Source organism: Echinops telfairi, unplaced genomic scaffold (assembly GCF_000313985.2).
Source record: "Echinops telfairi isolate 266 unplaced genomic scaffold, ASM31398v2 ScPeMD7_2;HRSCAF=8, whole genome shotgun sequence".
In the NCBI taxonomy this organism is placed as follows: Eukaryota; Metazoa; Chordata; class Mammalia; order Afrosoricida; family Tenrecidae; genus Echinops; species Echinops telfairi.
This window is the reverse complement of record NW_022103898.1, coordinates 28,798,131-28,809,460: the sequence shown is the minus strand read 5'-3', so window position 1 is coordinate 28,809,460 and position 11,330 is coordinate 28,798,131. Positions and strand designations below refer to the sequence as shown.

The following is an 11,330-nucleotide window of genomic DNA, read 5'->3' as shown; positions in this document are numbered from 1 at the left end:
GTTATCATTTATTTCAAAGGCCTTCTTTAACTGTGTGGTAATCACTGACTATCAGAGACGCTCACCAAAGCTCTGTGCTGACTGGTGCCTTCTCTGAAAAGTGATCTGGATGTTGAGCTTTGCCATTAGTATCTTTAGGTCTGTCACCTGGTGGGTTCCTAAAGAATGTTTTGGTCTCCTGCCTGGAGTACTCAGAGCTAAGTGGGGAAGGAAACTTGGAGTAAACACATGTTGGGTTTCAACTTTTAGTATGTAAACCTTTACTTGGTCTTCTGTTTTTAATACTGTAATCTTCACTTTAATCGAAGTGCTTTTCTGCTTCCAACATTTTGTTGCTTTTCTCTCCTTTCTCATTCTCTTGACATTGCCATTTTTCTAAGGATTTAGGAGTGTAGAGGTGGTGTGTTCACCAAAAGTCACTATATATTCTTTTGTTGTTGTTTGTGGTAAAAACAGTTGTGGTACAGAACACACCTTTCACACGTAAAACTTAAGGACATTGATTACTGAGAAAACGGCATGAAGGTCATATCTTACCTCCTCTGGCTGCACAAGGGGGGACACCATGTCCATACCAGCCCAAGGCTGATTGCCACAAGGTAGAGTTCAGACATGCCTCCACCCTCCATCCTCCTTTCGCCCTTTACTATCACCAGCTGTTCACCCCACAGCAGGCTACCTCTCTTTTGTGTTGCTGTGGCCATACAGAATTCATGGACAACACTCACGATTATGGCTCGGACTTACTAGAAAGTTAATGGGCTACCACAGTCAGGATTGTAGAACATTAAGGATGGTGTCATTGGTCCACGGCAACACCTTTGCTCAGCCAGCAGCCAAGTCTCTCTCTCTCTGGTCCTCAGTCTGAGGCACATAGCCCCTTGGCTTCTACTTCCATCTGCGAGCCAGAAAGCCTGTCTGCTGCTCTCCCCAGTCTCCTGTATTAGTGTTTCACACACCCTGTTTGCATAGTCCAAGCCAATCATTTGGTGGGGTTCACAGAGTGAAGGATAGAAGAACTGTATTAAGAGACTTCACCTCACTACAATTACCTTTTCATATTGAGTCTCCATTATTGACCCTCACCTCAAATATTCTACCATCACTAATATAAACTCAGTGTCCTGCAAACAAAAAACTATTCTTTTTCCCCTAAATTCTACCTGTGGAAACCACTAATTTTGATTTCTATATACTGCTACGCCACATAAGTGAGATCACACAATATTGGCTCTTTTTCGACTACCATATTTTGCTCAGCATGTTTTTAAGGTCCATCCACGTTGCAGCATTCATTTCTCTTTATGGCTGCATAATATTCCATTTATGTATGTACCACATATTTTGGTCCATTCACCTGTTGGTAGATGTGACAGTTTTCACCTTTTGGCTATTGTGAAATGTGTTGCCTTGAACATTGTTTTTTGCTTTTTTTGCCAAGAACATTGTTATAGAGGTTTCTGTTTGTGTTCCTGCCCAGCGAGACACTCTGAAAGGGTCACATGTAGAACTCTGTTATTAGTATCTGTAGGCCTTTTGTCTTAGTCTAGTAAGCTTCCTGAAGAAGAATTACCTAGTCTGTTGCCTGGACCTCCCAGAGATCATGGTGAGAAAGAAAAGTAGGGGTTTTAACTTTTATTTATTATTATTATTTTAACTTTTTTTTAAAAAAACGTGATTTTGGTGAAAGTTTGCAGAGCAAATTGGCCTTCCATTTAGCAGACATTTTGTTTTTGGACATTGCAATCTCCATATGTACTAGCACTTCCTGTTGCCTCCCTGTGCTTACTCCTCCTGCTCCTCCTTTCCTTTGCTTTTTGAACTTTATTCCTGGGCAAATGCTCCCTTGAAATCTCCTGTGGCTGATGGATCTGCAGTGTGTAAACCTCCCTGGTGTTAAGGTTTACTTTACAGGCCTGACTACTCTTTTGATGAAAGTTGAGCCTTCAGGTGGACTTCGGTTCCAGGCCACAGTATTAGGGATTCTACCAGTTTGTTCAAAACCACCCGTCACTCCTCAGGAGAAAGATGAGGCTTTCTACTTCTGAAAGCAGTGCGGTCTTGGAAATCTACAAGGGCAGCTGTCCCCTGCCCTGTAGAGTTGCTGTGAGTCAGAATTGCCTCCATAGCAGTGAGTAGTTCCCATCTCTAACCAGACCATTAAGCCTTTGAAAAAATAATTTTGAGTCCTGTTCTACATTTCTCTTCCATTCTATTCAGGACCTCCTACTGTGCTGCTTTTCAAAACAGCCAGCTGTGTTAGCCTGGAGCACCATCTAGTTCTTATGGTCCCTAGAAAAGGACATCCTGTTTGGTAAAGTGGAAGGGCGGTGAAAAAGAGGAAGGCCCTGGAAGAGATGGACTGACACAGTGGTTGCAAGAATAGGCTCAGACACAATAACAGCTGTGAGGTTGGGACAGGACCGCACAGTTTGGTTCTGCATAGGGTCGCTCCGGGTCAGCCGAATCAATAGCACCTAATCACCACATGGAGTCACCAAGGGTAGGGGTCAGACTTGACTCATGGCATCTAACAACAGCATGGTGGTGAATCATGTTGAGCATCTTTTCAGGGGCTTGTTGGGCCATTTGAATATTCTCATTGGTGAATGTGTTCTGAGTACTTTGCCCAGTGTTGCATTGGGTTATTTGTATATTTGTTGTTTGCTTTTTAAATTTTGTATATGTCTTAAAGAGGAGCGCTGGTGGAGTAGTAGTTATGTGTTGGGCTGCGATCCACTTGGTTGAAAGTTCAAAACCCCTAGCAGCTCTTCAGGAGAAAGACTAGGCTTTCTACTCCCGTAAACAGTTACAGTCTCAAACCCCAGGGGGTTGACCCGCTATGAGAGAGCATGTATGCAATGGCAGGGAGTCTGGTTTAGATGTAGTAAACCAGTTGCCAGTAAGATGACTCTGGCTCATCTTCCTCAGGTGTGTTGGAGTAGAACTGTCCTCTGTGTGCTGAAAGGTACGTTTTCTTTCCCCTTTGAACATTTTGTTGTACTTTAGTAGAAAGTTACATAGGAATTAATTTTCTAATAAATAATTCATATACAAATTATTCTTTGACATTGATTGCAATCCCCACAATGTTAGCCTCCCATTTTTTCCATAGGTTATCTGTTTGTTCATCCTGTGTCTCTGTCCCTCTCTTTCTTCCTGTCTTTGGTTTTGGGCAGGTGTTGATCTTTTGATATGGTATGGTATGGTATGGTATAGTATAGTACTTAATGTAGTAGCGTTGCTTGTTCTAAGGAACACATTCTTCACGATGTTTGTTCATTAGGGGACTGTTTGGTTGAAAGGTGGCCTCTAGGAGCTCCTTCAGTTTCAAGTTAGCAGGTTGTCTCAGGGTGAGAGTCCCGAGGGTTCCTCCAGTCTCGCAGGCCAATAAGTCTGAACCTTACTTTTTAATTCTATGTTTTTAACTCATTCTAACTGAGACCTCGATTGTGGGTCAGAGCGGTCGGCAGGCATCATCTAGTTCTGGTCTCAGGTTAGGGGCAGTGATTCATTCGGGCCGTTTTTAGTCCCTGAGCTTTGGCGTTGTACATTCTCTTTTCTTCCAGGTCGGAAAAGACCAACAGGTATCTTCTTAGATAGCTACTTGTAAGCATTGAAGACCTCAGATGTACTCATGGAGTAGGATGTACAACATTATCTTTATGAACTGCTTTGCCGATTGACCTAGATGCCTCCTAAGTCCCTAAGATTCTCAGGGCTGATTTTCCTGACGTAGGTTGCCAGGCCTTTCTTTTGAGGTATCTTTGGGTAGGCTGCAACCTTTCAGTCAGTGGCTGAGCACATTTGCTTTCTGCACTGAGTTCTTCTGTCAACTTGTATCAATGGCAGGGGTTTGTTTTGCTTTTGTTTAGGGATTCCATGTATTTCTGATCATGGTAATGCCTAGTTAATTGTACCATTATGAACTATTTTGGGGGGGAAATTGTGTTAGTATAAAATAGCTTGTCTTTTGTGAGTTCTATGAAGCTGTGTCATGAGAATGGCATTCGACTTCAGTACAGCAGCTTAATCTAGGCTCTCATGGTACTGCATTATCTGTGAAGTTCAGTGTTCTTCCTCTCGATGTCTTTGATAATGGGTCAAACTCAAATACATCTGATGGAACCCTGCTGAGACATTGTATGCTGTGTAGCCTTTCTGTCAAAAGCTAAATTTATAAGCTTTTATGGCTAGTTTGAAGATCAGATCTTTTCAGCCAGAGGGAGAAATAAGTTTTACAGATATTTTTAGAATAAGAGTTAAATTCTTAGAAATGTGAGTTAAATTGTGTTTCACCTTATCTGCTAAGGATACGTTTTTCCATTTAGAATGTTTTAATTGCATATGTATTTACGAGATACAACTCTTGAAAAGTATTTCTAACAGCTGGCTTGTTGGGTTTTTGTTTTGGCTCTTTAATGTTTAAGTAAATGACTGAATGGGGGTTTGATTCAATCATCTTTGTATCCCCAGTACCTGGAATGCTCATGAGGCTAAACTTTTAGTTAAAAATTCACCGGCCTGATTATGGCATGTAGAGCTGTAAGAATTGGTCTGTCTCAGTAATTTTTTATTTTTGACTTTGAGGGAAATAATGAGAGGGTTTAGAAGTTTTGTAGAAATATGGAATTAAAAGATAATACAATTTGCAAGTTTTTTGGAACCCCTTATAAAGTCCAAGTAGTAGCCATGTTCTCCTGGGCCGATGTTTAAGAATATATTGGTTCTTGCAAGTTAAACAAACTCTCTTAACATTTTTAGAATTTAATATAGCAAAAATGGAGCCCTGGTGGTACAGTGGTTACGCATTGGGCTGTGACCTGAAAGGTCGTATTTACAGTCTCAGACTCACCGGGCCCTTCCACTGTGTCCTCTAGGGTTGCTATGAGTAAGAATTAACTCAACAGCCGTGAGGGTTTTTGTTTTCTTTTTTTTGGTTTATAGTCAAAAAGTCAATATACATTACAAAATGATAGCCAATGGTAGAGACCCCTTGAAAGTGCGCTTAAACACATTTGACTAAATACATTGACTTAAACACATTTGACTGGAAGCTTAGCTATTATCTCAAAGTGATTCAATTTGCACAGCATGTTTGAGTTGAACAAAAAAGATGTCCCTGTCATCACTGCCTTATCAGAAGGCTTCTGCAACAAAAGCTTCTCCGGCTATTCTTAATCTCCCTTTAGGGATTGCTCAGTTCTTTGTCATGCCTGTTTAGGAAGCCTTTCTGACTCCCTGATATGGATGGAGGGCAGCTATAAGAACCTAAGTCGGAATGACCATGAACCAGGCAGCTTGGATTGTCACGGTCTGTCAATCAGGAGGAACTGTTAATGGTAGACAACCACTCATCTTCTAAGCCAGGTTAGCCCAGAAAAGGCAAAGGGAGCCAGAAAATTCCCCGTGGAAATGGTCTGAGGTGCTTTATATTTAGTCGCACAGGATGCTCTTCCATTCTGGTCTGATTTGGGGAGCTAGAAAAGCCTTCACGTCTTCCCCCTCCACTGCCCCAGAATACCATATTCTGTTCTTAGTTGGTTCTTTCTAGAATCACTTTCACTTCCATCTCATCTTCTAAGGACCTCTACTCCTGTGATTGAGCACCCAGACAAATGAGAGGGAAAGATCTGTGAGCCACAGCTTCGAGGGGAGGGTGGCAGCTAAGAGTAGAAGGCAAAGGACTGAAGAAGAGGGAATATGATAGGTGCCCTTTCTTTTCCAGTTTTTCCTAAACCTGATGCGATATAGCCTTTCTGCTGTTCAACCTTCACCAGTCAAAAACTACACCCCAAATGTTGTTTTTGTTTCTGATTCTGATTCATAGCGACCCCGTGAACAACAGAACCAGACCCTGTGTGATCCTGTGCCAGCGTCACAGTTGTTACTATGTTTGAGCCCATTGTAAGCCACACTTTTTAAAAATGATGTTATTGGGAGCTCTTATAGACATCATAACATTCCATGGTTTAGTCGCATCAAGCAGTATGGTACAATTGTTACCACAGTCAGTTTGAAAGCGTTTTCTTTCTTCGTGAACTCCTTGATATCAGCTCCCATTTATCCCTGCCCCACCTCCCCCAGGAACCCTTGTTTATTTTATACCAGCCAATCCATCCGCTCACATACAGTGCTGTTGTCCACTCCGCTCCAGTGGGGTTCCACAGTCATCAGTGCTTTCAGCTGCTCCTCCCTCTCTCCCCCTCACTTCCCGCTCCCTCAGGGAGTCCTTAACTCCTGTTACTGTTTCTGAAGGGTTATCTATCTTGACTTTCATGTATAATCTTAATTATACGCAAGTCTAACATGATTAATGAGATAAAACAAATAAAACCCATACTAGTCAGAGGAGGAAGGGTCATTTTAGCCAGAGGTTCATCAGAGCTATATCGCACCCTGGATTTATCATCTCTTCCTTATGACCCTTCTGAGAGGGACTGACTAATTATCTTGCAGGTGGGTTTTGGGTCTCCACTACATGCCTGCCCCTTCACATTGATTTGGTTGGCAAGCCACTGTTTTAATCTATATCATTGAGAGTCTTCTTTTTCTCTGCCTTCTATTTTACCACGCATCCTGTCCTTTTCCTGGGATTAGTCTCCCTTGAAAACCTGACCAAAGTACATTCAGACAACATCTGGTTAGTCCTGCTTCTAAGAAGCATTCTGGCTGTATTTCTTCCAAGACAGATGTGTTTGTTCTTTGGCAATTGACGGTGCTTTCAATATCTTTGCTGGAGCCATAATTCAAGTGTGTTCTTGATTTTCACCAGTAAGACTGCTTCACTTTTCAGCAAGCAAGACCCAGAATGTTACTAATGTGTATACCTATGGTGCTGGCTGATCTTCATATTTTTATACATCTTATTAAATAGAATCCTCCTGATTACTACAGCTTGGAAGTTTAACTTCATAGATCCTTTGGGTTGTCTAAGTACCGTCCCACTTTTCCCTACTGTCCCTCCTTACTAGCCTTGGCTTCCGTGAGGCTGAATGATCTTTTCATGTTTTCCTGCTCCTGTGTGAAATCGCCCGAGCACTCAGGGAAGCACTCTCTGAGATGCCCTTTCTGGCTCATACTTCTGACCCATTCCTCAAACATGCTCTCCATGCCTTGTCCCCGCCAACTCTTCTCTACGGAATTGCTTTTTTGAGCTTCACAGAACTCTATCATTATCTCTCATTATAGGGTTCTTATTTACTTTAAAGTCTCATGCTCTCTGCTAGACTTTTAGGCTTCTTACTTGATTCATATTTACTTTACATGTAGGTACTAAATAAACATTTTTAAGATTAAATTGAAGTTAAGAATTAGGCTTTAAATACAGTGCCTTTGATTTAATAACTAAGAAATGTTTTGACACAGACATGATATAGAAGTAAATTCCTGTTCAGTTCATCTCTCTACTGCAGATATACTTGTGTGCTTGCTTCTATGTTAGTTATTCATATTATTTCAATTCCCTCCTTCCCATCGACTTCAGAGTGTCAAATAGCACACTGTGGTTTGCATACCCTTCTGAAGACTGCCCTAGGAGATAACTAAGGTCTCTGAGCTTGGACATTCATGACCAGGTGTGAAGTTGCTTTGGTCATTTGACCGTCCCTAGTAAAATGGTCAGCCTCAGTGGAGCCAGGATCTACAGACTTGCCTAACTTGAGAGGGGTTTAGAAACCTGTGAATATGTAACTGGAACAATTTTCTCTGGAAAATTTAATTGGATGGTGAACTCACTGGCATAATGTGGCTTTTCCCTTGTTTTCTGGTATAGTTAACTGTTTTCTGAGCAATTGAAGACAACACATTTTATTTAGGAGGAAATGGATCTTGTTTTGCCCTAATAAGGTTAATTCATCTCACTGATTCAATAAGTGGGGACTCCCTCCATATCCCTCCTAGTCATTCTTCTTTGTTTTACTTAAGTGTCAGGAAGACAGTATACCTCCCCACCCCTCCAGCAAAGATGATAACAAGGCTTCTTTCTCTGATCCTTAGGTATGGAATTGGCAATCAGATGAACATGTCTTTCTGCAAGCCCATCAGGAAACTGTGAAAGACTTTAGGCTCTTGAAAAATTCAAGGCTGCTTTCTTGGTCATTTGATGGAACAGTGAAGGTAATTTGAAGCATGGGCTCGGATTCTAAGAAAAGTATTCTAATATCGCAGTGATTATATTGTGACAGCCACAAGCAGATGGGTGTTCAGTACATTTAAAATTTTTAATTTTCTCTTGCCTGTTTTTCTGTTTACTGTTGCCAGCTACATCTGCTGTGTGATGGAGTGCTTGTTTTATACTAACGTGCACTTAGAAGGCATAGCAGTCAGGGCAACCACTTGGCTGTAGCTCTTGTTTGATAGCTCCATGCGCACCAAGACAAGATGTCCTGACAAATGGCAAATGTGAGTTTGTGGGGTTTTAAAAAATTTTTTGTTTTTTTAAGGTATGGAATATTATGACTGGAAGAATAGAGAAAGACTTTGTCTGTCACCAGGACACAGTACTGTCTTGTGATATTTCTCCTGATGAGACCAAGTTTTCATCTACCTCTACTGACAAGACTGCGAAGGTAGGTCCGCCAGTTGAAATGTCCATGCGTAGAATTTCGGCAGGGGTTATGTAACGTAAGTACAAAGCATATAAACGTTGAAGGACATTGAAAGAGGAAGACCCTCCACAAGATGGAGCGACACAGGGCTGCAGCAGCGAACTCACGCGTGACAATTGTGAGGAGGTCCCAGGACCTGCAGTGTTTCTTTCTTTCGGGCACGGGGTTGCTGTGAGTTGGACCTGACTCCGTGGTGCGCGTAGAACAAGACGGCGGTGGGCCTGTCTGTCTGTCTCCTCTTGGGTGAGCTTTCTGAGGAAGCCATTGGCCTTGAGTAGGTGGCGAGGAGATGGTCTGAATGACACGGAGGACGCCTGGGGCCTTCCTTCCCGATGGCTTCTTGTCTGTGTCTAACTGAATGCAGTCTTCAGCCCGTGGGCTCTAAAAATCACATTTCACCGCACACCCACAGTACATTCTTACAGAATCGGTACGCATTGATACTTCTAAAGTTCACATTCCGGTGACATGCTGCTGTTGGTATTGTGAGGTTTAGGAATGTGTGAAGGTGTACATGGGTCCTTTCCTCTGGGAAATTTGATCAGATGGTGAGCTCTGAGTACTTGGTTCTCGTCTCTTCATCTCTGTTCATGGCATCACTACTATTCACCCTTCCAAACTGTAACCTTTGAATTGTCCGGACTGTCCGCTCCCACATCTGGATGGATCCCTCCCCAGTGTTTCTTGCCTTGCCCTCCCTCTCCTCTGCTGGGCCCCCACCCCTGCCCCCCACCAGTCTGCCTTGGCCAGTGTCTCTCATACTGCTGCCTGAGTCCTTGACTGAAACACTTCTGCCCCCGAGGATTTGGAAGCTGCGCTCCTTAGTCTTTAGCATCTGGTTCTGCTGTACTGGTCCCTCGGTGGGGGCTCGTACGACTCCTACCACAGTCCACACATGCGTCCATTGTATGTCAAGCACATTTGTACATCTGTTGCCATCATCATTCCCAAAACATTTGCTTTCTATTTGAGTCCTTGGTATCAGCTCCTCATTTTTTCCCTCTCTCCCTCCCCGCTCCCCCCTCCCTCACGTACTCTTGATGATTTATAAATTATTATTTTGTCATATCTTACACTGTCCGATGTCTTCCTCACCCTCTTTTCTGTTGTTCATCCCCGACGGAGGGGGTTATATGTAGATCCTTGTAATCGTTTCCCCATTGCCACCCCACCTTCCCTCCACCCTCCCAGTATTGCCACTCTCACCACCTTTTTGAGCATACTGTTAACTGTAGTTTGACAAAACCTTCTATACCTTTGTAACCTTGAAGAATCAGGACTCATTCTTTAGTCCTGCATCTGCTGTCAGTAACGCTTTCCTGACCCTCAGGCAGGGCTAACGCTCTGACTTCATTGTTCCCAATATATTTCTTTCATGTTTGTTTGCACATGTATATTTTCAAAGATCGGGGCTAGTTTATTGTTTACCGCCTGTTGCTACCTCACAGGGCCTGGTACAGGTGGTTTTCAGTACAGACTAGTTAACTGGTGATGACAGAATGACCAGGGAGGAAAGTGGAAGGCCAGGTCCCACATCTGGCTGCCTCGGTGATAGTGATAGCCTTTATAAAACACATGCCATGTGCTAAGCCCTGTGCTGGGAACTTTCTTTACTGTCTCATTAGGGTTTCACATCGTAGGTATTAATGTCCCCATTTTACAGGTGCAGATATTAAAGCTAGAGAAGCTAAAGCGAATTATCTTGGGTCACAAGGAACTAATAAGTCACGTGTCTGTTATTCACACTCAGGAATGCTTCACTCTGCACGTGGCTCTGAACTCAATTGCTGTTCTTCCTTCCAATTTCCTCCTTCATCGATAAAGTTAAGGAAGCTGTGGCATTGGTCCTGGCATAGAAGTGAACTTGAGTAAGGGAAAAATGAGTAAAGTTTCCCGGTGAAATGTGGACAATAGCATGAAAACCTCTGACTGTGAGATGGGATTGGATTGAAAGTTAAATGGCACCTGCTCAAAGCGTAGTGTACGGGTGTTGTCTCCCAGTACATTTGTGATTTCTAAACAATTCCAATTGCCTTTCAGATTTGGAATTTTGAACACTCTTTCCCCCTTCATGAATTGAGGGGCCACAAAGGTTGTGTACGCTGCTCTGTCTTCTCTGCGGATAGCACCCTGCTGGCGACTGGAGATGACAATGGAGAAATCCGGGTAGGCCGTCTGTGGACATGAAAGCACTGTTCTTCTGTGGCTCGGGCGAGAAGCACTCTTCCCGACCCGGGGCCTTTGTTGATGTGACCGAGAAGCACGGTCCCTGGGGTTCTGGCTGGATGAGGCATTCTTTGTTTTATTTCTTTGTGGGCTTTGTGTACCTCTTATTCATAGCAGCATTCTCTGCAGGAAGAATTTATTTTGGAATTAGTAGAGTTGGAATGAAGTATTTCCTGTATTTGTGTTGTACTAAGGCAAATGCTCTAGTTATTTGTAGTCGATTCTATGCTATTAACTCAAGAATGATTCATCTAAATTCTTGGCCATGGACCAAAGGTTGTTTTTAGTGGCAGATTTTGAGGAAAATAATTCTGTAAATCATCATCTAGGTTTAAATGAATGGTAAGTTCTGCTGTTTGTGATGCTGAAAGGAAAAGCCGGTTTAGCACTCTTGCCATTAGAGAGCCGGCATTTACGGGATCCTGACTTATTGCAGTCCTCAGACTGTGTGCCTTTGTCCAACAGAGCAGAGGCTCATCATCTTGTAATGGGGGC

General features: G+C 42.9%; 1 protein-coding gene across 1 annotated transcript in view; it reads left to right on the top strand.

Moving 5' to 3' along the window:
- Positions 1-11,330, top strand: part of APAF1 (apoptotic peptidase activating factor 1) — an 89,383-nt gene that overhangs the window by 70,682 nt on the left and 7,371 nt on the right. The window contains exons 21-23 of the mRNA XM_004700750.2: positions 7,999-8,118; positions 8,445-8,570; positions 10,650-10,775. Of these exons, the coding sequence (XP_004700807.1) occupies positions 7,999-8,118; positions 8,445-8,570; positions 10,650-10,775 (372 nt within the window). The remainder of the gene's footprint in view (positions 1-7,998; positions 8,119-8,444; positions 8,571-10,649; positions 10,776-11,330) is intronic.